The sequence below is a fragment of the Manacus vitellinus genome, unplaced genomic scaffold (assembly GCF_001715985.3).
Source record: "Manacus vitellinus isolate BGI_N305 unplaced genomic scaffold, ASM171598v3 scaffold_16_pilon, whole genome shotgun sequence".
Lineage (NCBI taxonomy): Eukaryota > Metazoa > Chordata > Aves > Passeriformes > Pipridae > Manacus > Manacus vitellinus.
This window is the reverse complement of record NW_021939189.1, coordinates 10,439,392-10,460,868: the sequence shown is the minus strand read 5'-3', so window position 1 is coordinate 10,460,868 and position 21,477 is coordinate 10,439,392. Positions and strand designations below refer to the sequence as shown.

The 21,477-nt window shown below is 38.4% G+C and overlaps 1 protein-coding gene across 4 annotated transcripts; it reads right to left on the bottom strand.

Annotated features, from left to right (window-relative positions):
- Positions 1–412: 412 nt before the first annotated feature.
- USP8 (ubiquitin specific peptidase 8) lies at positions 413–21,236 on the bottom strand. 4 transcript variants are annotated; one of them, XM_029958681.1, is made up of 20 exons: positions 21,108–21,236; positions 16,551–16,715; positions 15,742–15,886; positions 15,220–15,305; positions 12,590–12,734; positions 11,913–11,970; positions 11,048–11,192; positions 10,625–10,787; positions 9,495–9,639; positions 9,081–9,301; positions 7,344–7,952; positions 6,168–6,257; positions 5,506–5,586; positions 4,851–5,113; positions 4,016–4,228; positions 3,358–3,568; positions 2,817–3,053; positions 2,114–2,256; positions 1,606–1,738; positions 413–1,372 (listed from the first exon to the last, which is right to left on the bottom strand). In XM_029958681.1, the coding sequence occupies exons 2-20, from the start codon at positions 16,652–16,654 to the stop codon at positions 1,187–1,189; spliced, it is 3,378 nt and encodes a 1,125-aa protein (XP_029814541.1). In that variant the 5' UTR covers positions 16,655–16,715; positions 21,108–21,236; the 3' UTR covers positions 413–1,186. The 4 variants fall into 4 exon arrangements, with proteins under 4 accessions (XP_029814541.1, XP_017925203.1, XP_017925204.1 ...); XM_018069714.2 differs by lacking the exon at positions 21,108–21,236 and adding an exon at positions 20,871–20,955; XM_018069715.2 differs by lacking the exon at positions 21,108–21,236 and adding an exon at positions 20,740–20,759.
- Between the last annotated feature and the right edge of the window lie 241 nt (positions 21,237–21,477).

Sequence of the window (21,477 nt, the reverse complement as noted above, 5' to 3'; positions counted from 1 at the left end):
AGGATGAAGTGACCAGTAATATATAAGAAAGAAAAAGACATTATTCTAGTAATGTCATTTTTGTTCCTCTAGCACTGCAAACTTTTTTGCAGCTTGTAGGCTTCTGGAAAACAATCAATTCTGGTCTTAATTCCATCAGCAGGACACCCACAAACAGGTAAAAGCTCAAAATGCATGATGCCAGGTTTCTGAATGCCAACCTAATCAGCAAGGGAAAATTAACCCAAATCCACAGCAGAGAAACACATAAAATACAACTCAAGTAAGTTTCTAAACTAATCAGTTCTATGCAAAATAGTACTTTTTTTCACCTGGAGAACCTTTAAACTGTGTGACTATGACTCAGACTGTCATTACATAGAATCCTGACTATTACACTACAAGCTGGGAATGAAAACACCAAACCCAAACATACATTTAACAGGATATATTTTTAAATCATTTCTTCGTTAAGGTTTTTAATGCATGTGTACATGAAAATTTATATTAAAAAATTAAAAAGGAAAATCTTGTTTGTTTAGAATAACTCTGAAGTGCACAAATATTGACAAAAGCTAACAGAAAAAAAATAATACAGCTCTGCTTTTTTATTAAGTAGTGTTGCAATTACTTAGAGCTGGCAAATAAATGCAATCCTCTGAGTTTTAGAGATTCTCACAAAAAGGACAACATTTTATTATATACATAGTTCTGATGTGCAAGTATGCAATCAATATGTACACTTACATTCCTAACTGTTTACATCGTTCTAGAGTATTCACAGTAGAATCAAGCTTAAGGTTAGAAATGTGAAAAGGCCATTAACAGTGAAAGAAAAAAAATAAACCAAGATATGCCTTGGGATTTTAAGACATTTTAAACTACTTGTTAATAGATTTCAGATGACTAAGCTAGAATTTAATTTTGGAGCAGACTAAAAATATAGTTGTTTTTTAAATAAACAGTAATGCGAGTATGCCTGTAAATGGTTCCACAGATGGCAGTATTACCACAAGCGTTACTCATCAGTCTTCTGATTGTTAAGCACTACTACGGACCAGAGCGAGCCTGCTTGCAGAGACACTACTGCAGCCATCCCCACACCTGGGAGTGACTATGTCTGTCAGAGTTTTGCATATTTATATGCATTCCCATGCCTACTTTGCTCCTAGAGAAAGAAAACCAGTTTCCTTAACCCGCAACTACTTTACGTGGCCATGTCCACTGCTCGCTGTTCATAGGAAGTATAAAAGAGAATATAAGCAGCTGAGGACTTCACCGACGACGCTGAGATCTCAGAGACTTCATGGTCATCAAACTTAAACCAGCGCTGTTTTGAAGCATTTTTGCAGTAGGCTGTGTAGTGCCCCCCATCCAGCCCACCATAATGATTCTGTGAAGGTAAGAAAAGAATTAGTGGCCTCAAAAGCTGCCATTTCTTCCCTGGTAAGGGAAATAATCTAGAACATGAGATTTTTTACTAACTACCAATCAATCTTTTTAGAAGACAGCTTAATCTGCAACTGGATAGGCAGCCTGGAAACCTGGATGAATCACACAGGCTGTGTGACCCTGAGTCATTGCATAAAGTCCAGCTCAGTTTCGAAATGTGCCACGGTTACTTACCGACACCGAGAACAGATTGTATCTCTTCAAGGTATTCTTTGGACCAATAACATACTGTGAAAGGTCAAGTGTTTCCAATGGAAAATCTACAGAAGTTTGAAGCTTTTGTTTCCATCTTCCATCGTAGGAAAATCTAGAGAATTAAAAAGCATCATTAAAAGTTACAAGTTATTCACAAGGTACTTAAGAATATTAAGCATGTTTGTTTTCCCTTATTTAACCAGGATGTGATCTCAATTAAAGCCCCCAGTTTTGTTAATGTGTTAACAAACACGTTAATAGGTGTTTCTTAGCAAAAAATGAAAAGAGGTCACTTGTAAAAGTGCTTTGTGAACTACAGCTTTATAAAACAAGCATCAGATGAAAATAAAATTCTTGCAACATTACAACTGGAAATACATCCATAATTTTCTGTAATTAAAAGTGGTCAGCTACTGTCCTAGAACAATCACTCTCCATCAAAGCCTGATCACTTCACCCTAATTTTCATCCATCACCATTTCCTTACCGTTTCAAGTGCACAAGGAGAACAGGTGGTAATTTCCAAATTTCTATTTTTTTCAAAGAATCCCTTCGAGTTTTGCAATGGCTACAGTAAAACCTATTATTATCAGTAAGCTTTTCCTCTTTGGAGAACAATCTAAGGCATTCCTAAAACAAAACACAAACGCAGATTGTGAATGGCAGGTGCTTATGAAAGTGTAGCAAAAATGTTTCCTATTTGGTTGTTAACCTGCATCAATTATCTGCATCCTAAATTTCATAAGAATGAGGAAAGGTGAGTTAAATTTCAGTGTAGAAGCAAATTTTACTATATTAATTAGTATATTTTAATTTATATATATTTAATTTTAATATATTAATTAGCTGCAAGTCCTTCAAAATATATTGACAGTGTTTTGTTTAAAACCACAAAATACTTATACTATGACCTACAAAAGCAAATCCTATTCGTCTGCTCTGCTACTACAGCTTCAATATTTCTATCCTGCTTGTATTTTAAAACTTCTGATGGATGACCTATTTTTTTTAAACTTAAAAGGAATTAAAAATTGTGAAGATTCAGATCTGTTCACGTTTTACATTAGTGTAAATTAGACGGGAATTTTGACCAACCCCTTCAACAAGAGGATAAGCAGAAGCAACATCCTAATGAAGTCCCAGAGAAGTGTTTGTGCCTCAGGAGCTGCTCCTCTCTGGTTGCACCGTACCTGCAGAGTGCATTTACTGGAGGACGCGAGCGGCAACGACAGATACATGAAAGCCTCAAAGGTTCGGGACTTCTTGTGACACGTGAGACACTGCACGGTGGACTTGAACTGGCCTTGGAAGAGTGCCACAATAATGGATTCATTGAGCTGTTTGTGCTTGTGCCAGGCTAGCTCTGCTGCTCTGAAGTCATCAAGGTGATCATTGTTTTCTTCCTTGTATCTTTTCCTGTTGTCAGCCTGGATAACAGAAGTTTAAATACCACGTAAATCAGAAGTCTCATCTATAGGCAAATATTTTCAAGTATATTTAAACATGTCAGTGTAGCCATCCAGTTCTTATCTAGTTAGGTTTCTTCTATGGCTCCCTTCAGTACATTATACTGTTTCATACTAAATTCCTAATTAAATTCTGAATACTTGCATTTCTTTCTATTCAAAGTTGCAGTAACATAACCTTCTTATAAAATAAGAAGGTGTTTTTAAAATTTATTTCTCTTGATCATCTGACAGATATATAATTTGTTACAAGTGTATTGCTTACTTTATTTAGGTCTTCATGCAAGCCATCCATTAGAAACAGAAGCAATTCTTGGGAGTCCTGTTGGCTATATCCTGCAAATTGGTCATTAATCTTTCCAATTGTAATTTTGAAGTCTTTTGGACTGATATATTTATACTGTCCTGTCCATAAAGCTTTCATTATTACGCCAAACTCTTCTGCCACTTCACCTTTATGCCCCAGGAAATTTGACCTATAAAATAAAGACAAAAAAAAAATTGTGAGCCCTTCCAATAACTGTTTTTTAGTATTACTGTTTTTAATTCAAGACATTATCCCAATTTCAAAATAATTTATTTAGACCAAGAAAAACTGTCTGTTAGATTGAGCTAAAATTTTTGTCTACATTAGCATTGTAATTTGATTCCATATTCAAGACAGAAGGTACAGCTGTTTTCAGCTTGTTTTGTAAATTTAAATACAGAGATTGGTTTTAGGAGGCACTAGTACGCTTGTATTTATGAATGTGATGACCACAGTTTAATTACAACTGTCCAGTAAAACCTATTTGGTGACACACATGAATTTTGAAAATGTTGAGGCTCCTAAAAGGTACCATTTCTCTTCTACTTAAAAAAAAAAAACCCACTAAGTGATCTTTTTGAATTGGCAAATATAAAGGCAGATAAGAGATTGTTACCTGTTAATATCATCCTGATACAAGTTTCTGTTAAAATAGTCAGCCAGGTGAGGTGCATTGCACAGACACTGTAATATGGAATTCATATAGCAAGTGTTCCCAAGGTTACGAAGTCCTGTGAGAGCTGGTCCCGATCCCCCAAACACAGGATTAAGATTCCGAATCTGTGATGCAGAGAGTCTTGAAATTTCTGCTTTAGTGTAACAGATGGGTCTGTAAGGAAGAAATTGTTTTTTAGGAGTCTCAGACTTGACAAGGTTTATGTACACATAAACCAAGACACCCCCTCTCCTCACCCCACACCCCCAGGGACTGAACTATCCTTGCACAAGATGTCACCAAATGCAATCATTTAAGGTATTCAAAACTAATCAATGCAAGCGAGATATCCATATTCACTGGCCTATAATGAGGCTGAGTTTTAGGCTTTATCAGTTGTGGAATTTATGGGGGTTCTTTTGCTTTATTTATTTAATTCAGAGATGAAAAGTTAGCTGTTGATTTAATCTAGTTTAAAGTCTCAATACTTTGCATTTCACAAGCTGTGAGAAGACAAGCATTTAGCATGTTAACACAAATACCACAACTTAAAAAGCAACTGTTGTCTAATTACATGGACTGTGACCTCTGAAATTCCTTTTAATACATAACAATTACATTGATTCTCCAAAGATAACTGCCATAATGAAATATTTAGCAATGAAATTTCAGTCTATCCCTCTGGCATCCTTTCAAACCTAACTAGAAAATATTAATGAATTTTGGTTGGTTAAACAGAAAGAAGTCCTATGTGCCATCATATTGCATGAGTTGTGCTATAAATTATAGAACATACTTATTGTCACGATTGACTGCAGGAGTTACAGGAATTCTTTTCTTCTCTTCCTCCTGAATGGCTTGGGTTATATCTGGGGAAGAGTAGGAGCGCTTCAGTTTGGAGTGTTCTCTCTCTCGTTCAACAGTCACCTGTGGCTTGGGTTTATGAGTTGGAGGGGTTGATGGAGGAGTAGATGAAGGAGCCATTTCTGGTGGATACATATGAACAGTATTTGTTGGCGAGTGATAGTAACGAAAGGTTCCAGTGATTGGATCCAGAAACTTGGGGAAAAAAAACAAATAGTTTCAAAACCAAGTAAAAATCCTTCATTAACTTACTTACCTACTTATAAATTACTGTAAGAACAGTGCATGAGTTTTTCAGACATTGAGATGTTAACAGTCATGACTGGCCTCAACATTTAATAGATTAGATTTACTCAAAGGGAGCACTTTCACCAAAATGTCTATTAAACAGCAACGGCTTCATACCAGGAACAGCAGATGAATTCTCCTAGTTTCATTACAAATAATAATAAAATTCAGAAAGTAACCATGTGGAAGTTGAAGAGGAGTGAAAAATAAACAAGTTCTAACTTAGAAATAAGACACAATTGAAATGCAGGACAAAACTGCACAAGGCAACTTGATTTTAGTATCAGAAGAGGAGTTACCTTTGCCCAACCTGCAGGCAGCCCTGGGATTATCCTTCCCATTTCTTCACTTCGTGCTCTCATTAATGGCTCCCGCTGAGACTAATAAACAAAGAGAAGTGTAAGGTACATACAGTTACCTAAACAGAGCAACAGGCTGCCTGTGACTTCCCTAGGGGGTTACATGATTCAATGCAAACCAGTACTATAAGAAATTCCTTGGTTATAGCTGGAAATACAGTTTATTACAATAGTAATTTAGTACTACTCCTTTCTGTCACTCAATCTAAACAAAACCCATTTGTTGACAGTCAGTATTACAAAGGTCTCACAGTTCAATTTCTTCCCTAAAGAATTAGGAAATATTAGGGATATGTGCTTTTGTTAAACACACAAGGATGAGCTTTCCTGCCTCTCAAAGCAGTGTGCGAAGGAATGTGCATGAGATGATGAACGCGCATAAAATGCTCGTTAATGCCATCAGAAACAGTTCAAGACTTCTAATGAAAGCTTCAAATATTTTTTCAGATGAATATGACAAATGAAAAAAGCAAACAAACAGCTGTAAACATGGCACAGTCTTAAGATGATGACTTTAAAAATTGAAATGAGGTGGAATTTAACATAATTATGAAGCATCTGCACTTGATTATTTTGGCTACATACAATACATTTGTATTTACTTTAAGTTTTTCAGTATCTTGTTCAGAATCCTCTCTAAGGGGTCCTGGCTTTTGAGCTCCACTGTCTGGTTGTCCTTTAACCCCAGTTTGCTGTAAAAGATTTTGAGAGAAGGCTTCAATTTTCATCTAGCATGCCAGTAAAGAATGCTGATAAAGCAGAGTTATACTTTCTTTTTTGGCTGTTAAATGCATGTGTCATAAAGAAGTGGTTAAAATAGGTCTTTTTTATTCTTCCTACTCTATATTATAAGCAATTGACTGGAATAGTTTTTGTAGCTGAATGTTGTATTACAGTTTCAAGAGCTCACAAATAAAACACAGAAGTTCCACCTACACTACTTTCCCCCTGAAAGTTGTTTATATATTTCAGACTTTTTTCCCTTTGACTCCTCACTGTGGCAAAATCTCTCCATGAAAAAAAAGGCAAACTGTGAAGTCAACCTGAATTTATCATAGGCAATCATTTTGGGATTATGTGAAGTTGCTCTGTCAGTCAAAAGCTCATGAATGACTGTGCTAATGTTGCCCACAGGAAGATTTATTTTGGTTTACTTGTGCATTTGGATTAAACAAGCGTGAGAGTTTGATCAAATAACAACTGCAATTGCAAAAGAAGAGAAAAATATCCTAATGCATGTTCTTGAGAAATGGTTGTAAAGACGTGTTCCATTGTTAACTCAGCTTCACAAATGGCTCTTGTTTCATGATCAGATGACTTCCACACTCTGAGAAATTTTGCAATTTTTTTCAAGAATGGGGAAAGAAGAAACTGTGACACAATCCCCCAGAGATTTGGAAGTGGACTGTTCTCAGCAAAAATACTAGATTAGGGTGTTCCTTTGCTTCCTGTGCCAGGAAACAAAATCCTGTTCTGTCAGCATTTACACAGCTGGGGGCACTAAAGTGTTTGTTATGACAGCACCATTGTGTCTCTAACAGTGTAATATACAGTCCTGGTTGCCCACCTACCAGCAAGAAATAAGGCTGTCTTGGGGAAAAAAAACCCCAAAATCTATTTGTGTCTTGGTTTTAACTCTCTCCTCTACTTTTATGTAAAAATGGTCTAAATAAACTTCAAATTATGTATTTCAAATTTCTAGATTGATACTAAACTATTCAGGATGATTTGAGTGCATAACTACTCCACATTTGATGATGATTTTCTTTTTCACTAACCTTGCCTGAAACAAAGGTCTGAGATCCATCACCCAGTGCCCTTCTCGGTGTTTCTGGTGTTCGAGTTCCTTTTTCTTCCAGGGATGTTTTGTCCATCTCAATCCTTTTTGCACCAATGTTTTCTGGTTCATTTTTATTTTGCTTTTTTGCTTCAATTGCTTCTCTGCGGGCTCTTTCTTGTTCCTTCTCCTCCTGTTCTCTTTTTATTTGTTCATCCCTCTCCTTCTGTTCTCTTTCCTCTTTGGATTGCTGTAGCTTTTCTTTGTGTTCCTTTTCTTTCTGTTCTTCTTTTGCTTTCTGCTCCTGATGTTCTTTCTCTTTTTGTTCTTGTTCTTCTTTTTCTCTCTTGAGCCTCTCTTTCTGTTCTTCTTGCTGCCTCTCCCGGAGTTCTTTTTCCCGCCTGTTTTTCTCTAACAGAGCAGCAGTTTCTGCGTGTACCTGACTTTTTTCTTCTTCTGTCAGAACACTCTTCACATCCCATACCGGCTTTGTGGAGCGGTCTGGAACCACTCGTCCATTCTCAACAGGCTGGATGTCACTGGCTGTACCTGCAGCTTTTGGTCTGGTATCATCAGAGATTTTTAGTGAAGGCTTTTTAGTACGATCCACCTGTAACACAGGTGCAGAACACAAAGTGTAGAACAACAATTTACTATAGCTACTGCCACTCTGTTTGCTGAGGTTTTCCTAAGTGAGATTTGTAAGAGAATAAACATGATAACAAGCTGACTTCTGCCAAAGAGAGTGATCATTAAATCTGATCTTGTTAGCAGAATTAGCAATTCACTTATCTTCCAGATGTGAGATAATCAATGAGATCATCACAAGCCCTACAGAACCACAAGGACAGCATTAAGCACTGATTACCACAACTCTTTATTTTCAAGCTTTCAAAGGTGAACATTCTAGAGCAATCAGGCAGCCTAATTTGGGCTTGGCTCTCTCAATCATGTGACTGAGCACGTGCTTAAGGCAGATCTGCTTGATGGGAAGGGGTATTTAAGAATGGCTTAGAACTAGGATAGCAAGTTGGTTTTGATGCTGAAGTGAATGTTCTGATGGACTATAAACTCATCTGGTTCAGGTAAGAACAGAAATAATGTCTTTAAATTTTAAAGTTTAGCATCTCCTGGCTGAAATCTGTACTTAAGCCTGTATGCAGAATGGTGAAAGTGAACAGCTTTTAGCCTTCTCTCCTGAGGAACGCTATTTTAGTATAAGAACTCTCCAAAAGTGTCTTTAGAAAGTTTCATTCATGTCAAAGGAAGAAACAAATCTCTGTACTTTCACTACTGGGCCAAGGGTGATGAACCACCTAAATATTTTGTTATTTGAAGGAAGATACATTTGCTAGAAAGCAGATCTTTAGAATAGCCAAGGTAAACCATGGCCTAACTGCACTCCCTGTATTTCATCCCATGTGTTTTGAGTATAAAAGTTTGCTTATAGACTTTCTGAATTAATGATCAACTGGTGACCTTTGATTTCTCAGGTGCTCACATAAAAATATTCATGAAAAGTTCTGCAATTCTGTTAAGTATATTTAGTTCATAGAGTTCTGGAGGTCAGTTCCCATGGCTTCACAGACCACCAATAGTCTCTATATCAGTATACTTGTGTACAAGGCTTGAACAAATGTATTGAGTATGTTTGCTTGTGGATTTAGAGTTCTGCGTGTGGCAGGTGTCTAACAGATTTACTATATATTAACTCTGAAAAAAAAGGAACACAACTTACCTCAGGGATACTTCTTGTAATTGATACTGGATTAACTACCAATGAACTGTCAGATTTTGGAACAGCAGCATCTTGTATGTTTGATCTGTTAAGTGATTTTAGTCTCTCTTCCAAATTATCTCCTGTTTCTTCATTTTCAATTGCTTCTGTTGAGGATGGCTTTACAGCAGCAACAGGGGGAACAGAAGTTGGCTCTTCCAGAGATGGATATGTAAAATCCACTGCAGGAGGGGAGAGAGGAGGGAAGCTTAAAAGAGCTCTTAAAGCAAAAACACAAAAGCAAAATAAATGCCCAAGTTCCAACCCAAAATTTAGTTTTTAGTCAGAACAAGGCTCTCCCAAAAGCATCTGAATGAATTAAAGATATATCCAGTGATTACAAAAGCTTGGTGGGGTGTCATCCTTTTTACTTACAAGAAACAGTCACTGCTTCACTCCTGCCATGCTGGGGTGGAGTTACTCTAGCATTTGTTGTGTACTGGGGAAAACAAAGGAGCCAATTTTCATAACCTCCTTCTAGAATTAAAGGTTCATTCTGCAGTATGGTTTTGCTTTCCCACTGTATGGAAAAAAAGTTTGAAATTAACTGATTTAAAAATAGAAAGGAAACTTTTACAGCTTGATAGCGTGGTTGAAATTTCTGTGTCTAGTCATTAAATTGTGAGGTTATTTTTGAGATTTTTAAGTAAGAATTAAAGAGGCTGCAAAAACAGGGATCCTCTCTGTGTTTGGAGAATGTTCAACACAGGTTCCTGGCTCTATTTACAAGAGGGTGTGAACATTTTCAGTACAGAAAGATCCACTTATTGCTACTTCACATAACAATCCATGCAGAAAAATATTTTTATTATAATATTTGCTTCAGTTTCTTATCTGGTTAAGTTTGCTGAGTGATTAGTGCTTTAGAAAGCACAACATTAACTTTCTGAAAACCTCTTGAGAGTTCAGGCTCCAGACTGCCCTCCTCCTGAGGGCCTCCCCAGTATTAGAACATGAACAAGGCACAGAGGGCCCAGAGAATATTCTGTAAAGCAATAAACAGGGAAAACTCCCTGAACTATCTCTGAACTCCAGTCTTGAATGTTTAGATAACAGAAAGATGTGTGATCTTTCACAAGAGCTACCTCTATAGAGAAGAGGGACAACACAGCAAAAGCTAGAGTTTGACTTGAAAGTGTTGGGCATTTGCTTACTATAGAGTCTATAAACTCCCTGCACTGAAGAAGCTCAAATTTAAATTCATACTTATCTAAAAGTTATATTCAATAATGCAGAAAAGTTAACCATGCTCAAAATATTTCTGGAGCCTCCCTCACTCTGCTGTTAACCTATTTAATAAAAGATGCTGTCCTCTACTAGAGCACGAGCATGGGAATGGGAAACTTCAGACTGCACTTCTGCTATTAAAATAAGCAGGCTTTGAAAACTGAACCAAGATGCTTGCCTGAAGTGTCATTAAGGTTTCCACATAGTTTGTAAACACAGGTGCTTTAAGACCTTCTGATTTATTGAGGTGATTAGTGTAAACCACGAAACTTGCCAACCTTAAATAGCGCATCTTTCAGGCTCTGAAGAGTTGTTCCTAACTTTAAGTCTTCAGCAGAACTAAACCAGTCCAGCAGTATAACATAATGAAACTGTCCTCTCCTCTTCCATGGATCTCTGGAGTCCTCTGGGAGTCTAGCTTCAATCCAATTAGCAGTAACTCTGAAATGTATTAACATGCATTTAAAAACAAATGTACAAGTAACCTTTTATCCAACAACATATGATCCATATATGTTTATGTGCCTGGACAAAATAAATATGGTTTATGTTGAAGTCAGTATGTGCAAGAACAGAGCTGTCCAGACACATCTTACCCACTGGTATACAGCAGGGACTCTGAAACTAAGTGTACAAGCTCTAAAAGCATATAATTTTTTATAAAATTAAATATTTCATTATCATTTAACATTATGTCATACCCAGGACTGATAGCTTCTTCTGGGACACTGATAGATCTTGGAATACAGGATTCCTGATAATCCTTCAATCTTCGAGCATCCATTATAAGCAATTCAATATTTTTGTCTGACATCATTGCAAACAGTTTCTCAGGTGTGACTGCTCCTTGAAATAGAGAAGCAAATAGATATAAGAAGCTACATTATAAATGGAGATAGCTATGATATCTGACTGGTGCAGTCAAGACTGCAAATAGATGAAATAGAATTAAAAAGTCCCACAAAGTCACAGAGGTGAGACATTATAAACAGATTGGACCTTTTGCTCCTACTGCTGTAGTGATTAGCACCTGATCTGCTAAATTAGACCATACTGAATATTTCAGTGATAAACCAATTTAAATTTTTGTGGTCTCACTTAAATCCAGCTATATAGGCAAGCATTTGTAAAATATATACTGCTAATGCTCCTTCTCAGTTAAGAACTCTAGAGAACATTTTCACATATTTATTGCAAGAACAAGAAACAGAAGGTTGTGAGGGGAAAGGAAAAATTTCTTATTTAGCAGAGAAATATTTCAGCCTTGCCTAGATTTTTCTTATCAGTTGAGGAGATGTTTTTCTTCTAACTTGAACACTTCAGAACTAGTTCAACTTTAGTTATTAAACAGTTGAAAAACTAACTACAGCTTTTTAAGTTATAAGTGATTATAGCTGCAATACAGAGCCTAATTAATTTATAATTTGCTATAACTGAAATACAGGATACTAGAATTCCATCAAATTCTGTGAAATAACTTCTTAAAAGAATTGCAACTGCTTAGGTGATTGGTACACAGTCATATGGAGACCTTTTCCACACCTGTGACAGCACTGCATTTCTTACCACTCAGACTGTCAGACTGATCCTTTCTTTCCAGCGAATGCTTCCTCTCACCATTAATCTGTGTTATAAGGGGGAAAAAAAAAGTTTAATATGTAATACTCAGAACCAAGGTGGCCAACAGACACTGACTCTCACAGACCTTGAAGGAAACTGGTGGCTGTTAAGACACAAGAAGGAACCTAGCACAAATAAGCTGCTTTTGAAGATGTGCTGACAAATGTACTAAAAAGATACCAAGGCTGCTGCTCTGCCTAGACAGAAAAGAGTTAAAAAGGCACTACAATCTAGGACAGCATCACCTACTAGATGAAATTCATGCAGTATTTGTGGAGAAGTAAGTTTGTTTCCACACTTCCTGCAAAGTCAACCATCTCCTAAAAAGCTTATTTAACATCAGTTTATTACCATTACCTTGGGTTTCTTGCACTAGGTAATTCTAGTATAAAATAGACTGAGCTTTCTTGTACAGTCAAATTCTATCTTATGCAAGACTTGGAGGTTGTGGACTCAACATATTCCCAAAAAATGTCAAGAAGGATTACAGGGAGTGTAAACTAATCACTAAAAAATCCCCCATCATGATTCTGAACTGGACATAGTTACTAGCAGAGACCAAATGCTAGATTGAAACTATATATTCAGACTGAATTAAAAAGTTTGTAAACATCTTCAGTTACCCTTTGGCTTTTTCCTTTGGAATCCACAGCACTGTCTGAGGAGTTTTTGGCTGAACTCTTTCCATCATCCTTTGGTTCTTGCTTTTTCTGCAGCTCTTGTCTGTCCCTCTCTTCAAGTTTTTTCCGAACTTCAGCTTCCTCATATCTATTGAAAAAAAGAAAAAAGTCTTTTTTTCAGTATTGTGCTATTGACTAACCTTGGATTATTAACATCAGAATCATTAAGTCCTCAGGAAGAAATTTAAAAAAAAGTATTGAAAGTTTTAAGAAAGTGAAAGTATTGTCAGTTTTTGTATTCCAACAATTCCCATTTTCCTGCATGACTGTGTGATCTTATTTTTTCCACTTTTTGAGCTGGTTTTCCTATTCTGAAATCCTGTTTTGAGTCCTATTTCATAGCCACTGCTTGTAAAGCTATTTTTTCTCCAAATCTGAGGTCATTCTTAGCTTTGGTATCACTAAATGTTTTTCATTTCCCACTGGAAAGGATAAGTACTGGTGATTTACATGGAAACTTCAATATATAACAACAGTCATCCCAGGTATTTTATTTTAGTTTGCATTGGAGCCAGTTAGGAGTAAGTTAGCTCAGTTATCTAAATGTCCTTCTCCTGAAGTCAGATCAGAACTCATTATGTGCCTGGTGCTTGTTTGAAACACTGGACCTACAGGGAAGCCAATGCAAGAACTGTGTACACTCGTGAGTTTTGATGGACCTGGGTCTTGCTGTCCTTCTCATAAAGCCTCAGACTTGACAATTAACCTCCCAGCCTTTTGCTGTTGGAAGGACAATCATGGTATTCTAAGCCAGTGACCTCCAAACTGCAGTTTTTAGATCAGCCACTGGAGGTTTGTACAGTCACGTCACTGTTAAGTAGCATTTGCTTATATTTAATACAACTGAGAAGTTTAAGGGTTACTAGGGTTCCATAAAACAAAGAAGAAGGTTTTGAACTAATGATTTTGATTACTCAACCAAGCAGTGAAACATGAACACTGAACTGTGTTGACAATTGCTTGTTTGAATCAGATGTTGCCTCATCAGAGTTAAAGTAACAATGACAATACAGCTGTATTTTGTATCAAAAAGTAGTGTTAATAAACTAGATAATTAAATCAAATTCTGCCTCCAAGTCTACTTCACTAACTGACCACTAACAGGAAAAAAGCAGCAAGTTTGTAATTTTATCTTTTAAACAGGCTTCCTAATTTGGCACAGGCATCGTAAGCTAGAATAAAGCATTTTGTTCCCACTTGGAGTTAATGACACTAAAGCATATTTCATATTTTAGTTTAATTTGGTCAGTATGGAATATTTGCCCATCAATTTCCCCTTTTATACCTCTGAAGCACATAGTAGGTCATTCATGTAGGTATTCCTGCTCCTATACAAGTGGTGTTTCAGCAGCTCCACTTTTAGTTAACAATTAACATTGAAACTATTTGCTGGCCTAGTGCCTGGGGAAGAAATTATACAAATAACTTCCCTGAAACCGCTTCTGTAGTTACGTAGGAGTCATGTTTCATTTCTATTCCCTTTAAATATTTATACATTTTACCCAGAGCAGTTGAAAGTTATTGTGTCAACTTCAAAACTCTTTTCCCTTCATAAAAAGCCGAAAGTCACTAAACAAGTCTCTAAATTTTGGGTTTCTGTAAGTCTATCAGTGTTTACTCTTACAGTGAAATCATAGCTCTGTTGAATTGCAAGACTCAACTAAAAACAAAGAAAATCTAAAGATTGTTTCATATACAGTATCATGAGACATCTTTGCAAAGTCCCTCTTCATATAGGTGTAACTACAGTCTTATTGTTCACTGAAACTAACTTTATAGATTAAGCACTTGGAAGGGCATAAAATGCTTTCACAAGAATATTTGGGAAGGGCAGGGTGGGACATGAGACACAGGAAGGGAAACGTGTCCAGCTGCAGAGAGAAAGTTAAAAGGGCAAGAAAGAGTTGCTAAGCATGCAAGAAGCAGACAAGGCTGGAAGCAACACACACTGCACTAAATATCATCTAAAGACAGACTCTATCTTATGACTTCTTACCAACACCACTTTGTGGCTTATGGCACAAAGATGTAACTTGACAGCTGTTAATCAGGTACCCAAAAGTCCATTAGCATCAATTCAGTTACATACTGGCAAAACCATGTATTGCATGGTTTCTGCACACAGCAGAGAAAAGGTAAACTATAACCACACTAGGAGGATTTTTTAACATATCTGATTATTAGGAACATTTACTAATAGATTTGGTTTCAGATGACCTTATGATTAAGGAGAAAATCACTCTTGATCATCTCTAGTGTATGTATCACTTAGATCATATGGTTTATTTTTATTAGTCAATACACAAAATTAGAAGACCATGTCAACAAATCATAACTGCCAGGAATTAGGAGATAATGTATAACGTGACAAATTATTGGAGTGTGTGACAGTGAAAATTATTTCTAGTAACAGACTTCTGGGGATAAACAGTTCTAAGGTCTCGAGTTTCAGCTATCTATGGTCTACTCAAGTGCAATTGCTTATTACTAAATAGCATGAAAAACTGAAATTGCACATGTATGGGCTTCAGGTGTAACAAATAGAATCTTATCTATCAACTGTATGCACGTACCTGAGTTTAAGGCTGTCTGACAGTCTTTCAGCTTCTTCAACAGCTTTTTTTAAATTTGTAGGTCCCAGAATTGAATGAAAATAATCCTAAAATTACAAGCATCACATTGCATATTAATAGTACAGCTTAAGAATGCCTACTTCTGTGCATATTAAGAGTCATCAATATACAGAGAATTGGTATTATAATGATATTAATACCAACAAAAGGAACTGCTTTGAATCAAAATATTTTCCTCTCAAACATGAGTTTGTAAGTAAAACTGTCTGAATGGGAAAGATGACAAGAACACCTCTCCATGAAAAAATATTCCCAGATTTGACAATTTATACAGTTTATGTATTAAAAGCAAACTGTAAAAAAAAATTAACAGACTTGTCAAAAACAGGAAGGAAGGAATAGTGTCATAAGTGAGGCAGTTACTTAATACCAGTGTGATCCTTTGAATGTGCATTAGTGTAACTCTCTGTACTTCTCATACTTTTACCAATGCAGAGGAGGTCAGTCAGAAAACTTTTATACCTGTTGCTGCTTAAAATCAGGTCTTTTTTTAATAAAGTTATAAACAGTCACATATTTCATATATAGGATGTAAGCTTTTTCTTCATCTCGGTCCAATCTGCTTTCTTCTGCTGCCTTGAAAATCTTAAGGGCACTCTGCACATAACTGAAACCAAAGAAGAGGATAAAGCACATGATTGTTGACTTGTCTCCAAACACCTTTGCATTACAACATGCCATATTAAGTGTTTATGGCCTCTGCTCATATATTAAGCATTTGATTTTACCATCTTAATATAAGGTTTTCATTAAACATGAATTACAATCATGTTCCTCCAAATAAAGTTCATTTTTGCTAGCTTGTTTACTAGCCTTATTTAAAGACTTCCATAATTAAACAGCATACTGAGATAAGAAAAAAAGTACTGTTCCCTTCTAAGAATAACTTTTTTTTTTATAGGGGAAACTAATTCATAGTAAGACAAAATGAAATTGTTGATTATCTAAAAATGCTAGAGGCAAAGCATTTTCTGTTCACATATTTGCTGAAGTTTTTATAATTTTTAAGAATTTGCATTTATGTAGCCTTTCCTCCAAGTATGCAAATCTTCATGGGCATCATGCTCTGTCCAAGCTATGTTTCGGCACTATGTCAAGTGACCTCCTGAAAGCAGTAAGCACTCCAATGCAACAGCTGAGATCCATACATAAGACTATCAAAGGTTTTAAAGCTAACAGAAATACTTGAGGAAACTTAGATCCACAACAAATTTGTTCCGAAACCACTAATACTTTTAATATCGGTTCAAAATCAAATATAACATATATACCTCTTTGTACTTGTCTTTTCAGGTTTTATTTCTGTCTTCTTGTTGAGATCTTTCAATGAAGTACAGAGATACAGCTCCTTAGGTACAGATGCCACAGCAGGCATGTTGTTACTTATGTCCCTCCTAGGATGGTACCGCTTCTTAGAAGTCTCTATCAATATTTTTCTGGAGGGGGGAAAGAGGTAGGAAGAGCCTAATTATATTCCAGTGACTTTTAATACACACATAGAGTTACCTGTGTGGGTTTATTACCTAACCTATCTTACTTTATGTGAGCTAGCACTAGATGCCAACAGAGTGGCTGAACACTTAACAGTATAAATTAATTCTCCCAAAGTGACAGAATTGTTTGAAACCACTCTAGGTAATTTATTAAGGATGTCCAGCAAGATGCTGCTAACTAAAGAATAAAAAATAGTAAGTAAAGAAATGCTGACTTAAGAATGTTGAAAAATCATTGTATCCAGCAGATTTATTGTACTGAAATGCCAGTAAGTATACTATAAAAAATTAGCTGACTTCTCTGTACTCTGCAAATACACACCAGCCTCTTGGAAAAGTGACTTCTAATGTCTTGGTAAGAGTAAGCTGAGAAAAGCAAGATTGCTATGGGTAAAGTCAACTTGAAACTTCTTGGTCTTCAGCTCCTTGGTGCTGTTGTCTTTGTGCTTTCATTTGAAAGTGCTCTCCAGGTAGCCCTGAAATAGTTAAGCAGAGCTTGGCTAGAAGGGACTGTTACATCATCCCATCTGACACAGAGAAGTCCATTAAGTCTCCTGCAGATAGTCTATCTAAAACTCTTTTCATCTAATACACAGGAAGCTATTTTAGCCCTTGGAGGTGGTGGGGGAGGAACTGAGCTCCCTCACATGTAAGTGGTGAGACCTTAAGATGTGAGCAACACTGAAGAAACTATGGGGAATTCCTTAGAAGAAAGGTGCTCAAATGATCCCAACAAATCAATTACTTCCTAGCAGACAAAAAACACATGGATTTTGACAAGATGAAGGTAGAGCATTTCCCTTTCACCCTCAAGGTGATGATCAGCATGACAAGTGTGACTAAAGCCACCATCAGCCAGTGACTTCAGAGTGAAGTTTCACCCCACTGAATCGATCTGTAGCTGACTGCCACCAAATTAGGTGATCCCGATTTCCCTCCCTCTTTCTCATGCTGGTCTGGTGCTTCTCCAACCTCTTATTGAGCCAATTCAGCTTGCTGAAGAGGCAGAAAGGCTACACAGCTTGTGCAAGGACAGCAGTTGGCATGTGCAGTCAAGAAGGAGAAGCCAAGCTGGCAGTGTGATCCCTTCCCATGGCACAGAGCTGTTGTATACCTTGAAGCATCAGTATACAGACACTCTTCCCCAAAGAAGAGGAAGTGTAAAAGCCTCTTAGCCTAAAACAATGTTTTACATCCTCATAGCTTATAAAGAAAGCCTTCACTCTTAGTAAGATTTTAGCATTGCTTGTCTAATTGTCCTGTCAGAGCATGTCTTTACCTGGCTTTTTTTTTCTCCTTAGAACTGTAAATAGACTTTTCCTTTGAAGCTTTAAGTCCCTTCCAAATATATCTTCAATGTTTGCTCTGTTATGTAACCAGTATTTTCTTAATCTTAAGTGGCAGCATTTGGTTGTGTTCTGACAGAATATTGTAACTAAATATGTAGTCCAAAAAGATCTGAATATAACACTAGTGTGATGTGTGCGTATGAGCAAAAAAAGCCCCAAGGCTATGTGGAAGATGAACCATTTAATGATCTCAGTAAATTCTCAAGTGTTGCTGACACACTTTGAAAAGGGCAGCTCTTCTGGAGCCTCATCTATACAAGTGTAGAACTAATGAATAAAAGCCAACTCTGAGCTTTGGCCTGAAACAAAAAGGGCTTTTCCATTTTTTTCCTATGGTTACGAAGTTATTACTGCAGGTCTTTAAGTTGCCAGGCAAGCTCAATGCTGAACTTTTATTTCCTGATTTAAAGAAATTTCTATACCGTTTTTCAAAACATGAGCTTCTAACCACAGTATCTGATGAATGAGGTATTACTCTTTGAACTCCCACAGCACCATATTCACACAATATGCTGCAGTGAAATGAGTAAGAACGGATAAAGAATAACATTTTCTAAATTTTTTTGAAAATCAAATTCTCAACAGCCTACTTAATGGAATTACATACAATGTATGCCGCAAATTGATAGATTTCACCTGCAGTTTCTAATTCATTCTTCTATACAGAATCTTAACTTTGGAACTGTAACTAAAATTTTCAGTTTTATGCATCAAAAATCCCCTAACTTGATTTTGAATACTACAGACTGACAACTAGTTGCCAGTTGACTGCTCAGTCTTAGCTCATAAGGACCCTTAAAACTTCTTAAGCTTCTATGAAATTTCAAGATGTGCTTTACCTTAATTTTTCCTTATACTCAAATGAACAAGTTTTTTTCCCTTCATCTTTGAGCAGGCTTTGGGGAAGACTACAATTTCAGAATCCAAATCACCTCCTTCATAGATAAATATTACCATCTGATTTTGAACACAAGTTTTGCAGATATTCAATTCCTAACTGGCCTAGTCTCAATGGGAGAATCTGGCAAAAGAAGTGGCACAAATAAAAGAGTCTGGGAGTAGTCAGTGTCCATCAGGGAAATGCACTGAGACAGACCAGCTACTGCAGGTTATGGACAAGGCCTGTAGTTGTTTCCTCTAGGGGAGCTGCAATAAATTGCAGTCTAACCAGAATCCCATCCACTTTATCAGGATAAAATCCCACTGCTCCAGCCTGTACTGACTAGATTATGCTCGCTTTTGTGGAGCATTCCATTTCCCTCCACACTTAGAATCACTATATGAATACAATGGCAACACTGAGGCATGAATGAACCCTTCCAATTACATCTGTGGTCTTTCATATATCCCTAAAGAAGAGCGAGATCTTCTTTCTCAGCAAGAAAAGAAAACTGGATCACAAAACCATGAAAACAATAGATTGAATAAGCCGTAATAGCTAAATCTATGATTAGTCAACCTGTGACAAAGAAGAAACAACCTATTTCAGGCTTGTCAACTCTTTTCTTAAAGATTAAGGTCAAATTCAAGACTTGGGATCTTTTCCACCCCCAGCTGAAGTATTATCTCAGGCTCCTTTTTTGTACTTAGGAGTGCTGAAAACAAGGCTAATATCCCAAAAATATGAGGGAAGTCACGCTTGAATGATTATGGGCATTTGACATACTTGGAATGGATAGTTTTACCCTGACAGGGAAACTGGTAACAGGTTTGTCAACATCTAATTATCATGCCAGTTTTACTAAGGATATGAGTAAGCTTTAAGTGGAATGACACTGTAGCAGTTACGTTGCAAGCAGCACAAACTAATGCACTCTGAAATACATTGACATGGTAAGTACTGTGCATCACCAATTCAGGTATGTAATAAAGTATTATTCACTTATTTTTGTCTCTGACAAATGAGCAAAATGAGTAAATGAGAAATGGGTTTCTCATGAGAATTAAGTTCCTCAATTCTCTTGGAATTACATTTTACTATCTGCATTTGGTACACAAGAGTTGGCTTTGTTAAGATTATCAGTGTTAGTCAGATAGAGAATTTTAAGATGATTGACCTACAAAACCCACCAGCATATTTAGCTCTGGGAGGCCTCTAGCTCTCTCCCAGGCTCTGGTACTGTTAATACTACAGGCCCTGGTTCCGTAACCTAATGTGTATAGGCTGATTATAACCATTGGGGCTTCTTATAGCAAGCCCATTATGTTCACGCAGGGTAGCCAAACTTTCACCATTGTGCTGGTCACCACCAGGCACAGGGCAGCAACACAGCACGGCTCTGTCTCTGCCCATGGAGGTGCTCAAACCTGCCCTGCCAGGCCTGGGAACGACTCTCTCCGCAGTGAGAAAACCCTTTGATAGCTCCTTCATCCAACAATTTACCTGACACCGAGGTGGGGGGGAAGATATTATAAAGTTTCTTTTAAAAAAAATATGCTGAGTTTTCTGCAGGAAGTTTAAAAGTTACTCAATCTATGCAAGAACACAAATAGTTCCACTTCTTATTTAGATAAACGAACATCTGCAAGGAGTACGCAAACAGCAGAGGTGATAAGAAGCCGGGGAGGTCGCAGAGAGGCAGAGAACTCCCCCAAGTTTATAACCGGGCGGTCAATACCGCTGCGGCGGCCCGGGGCCGTGGCAGTCTCCATGACACCGCAGGAGTGCAGCACTCTGGGAAGCGCCGCTTCCCTGCCATCTTCCTCCGGCCGCTCCCGGGCTCCGCGGCGGCTCCCCGGCCCCACTCACTCGCCAACCCGGCCGGCTCAGGCCGGGGTGCTGCGGACCGCCCAAGGTCACACTGCCGGCCCCGGGCCGGGCCGGGCCCGATCCCCCCGCGCGGCCCGAAGCGGGTCCCCGCCCGCCGCAGCCCCTCGAGGGCCGCCCCCCGGCACGGGGGCTGGGCCCGGGCTGCCCCCGGGCGCCCCGCCCGCCGCTGCCTCCTCCCGCCGCTGCCCCGCCCCGCCTGCCCGGCCGCGCAACTACCGCCGCGGGACTCGCTGCCTCCGCCCGCCGGCCCGGGCAGGCCATGTCCCGAGCGCGGCTGCCGAGGAGACGCTACGCGGCCATGGCTGCTGGGGCGGAACTCGGCGACGACCGTCCCTCCCTCCTTCCCTCCCTGCCTCCGTCCCTCCCTGCCGGGCCCCCGCTCCCCGCGGGGGCGGGACTCTCACGGCCCTATCCGTGCCACGGGGCTGGGCTCGGGCCGCGGCGGGGGCCTGGCTGCTGTCGTGAGGGAGCTGCGGGGCGCGGCCGCGCTGGGTCGGGCGGGGACCCACAAACAGCCGCCGTGCTGCGGGGGTGGCGGTGGAGCGAGAGGGGAGGGACAGGCGGTCACCTCGGCCCGACGCCACCC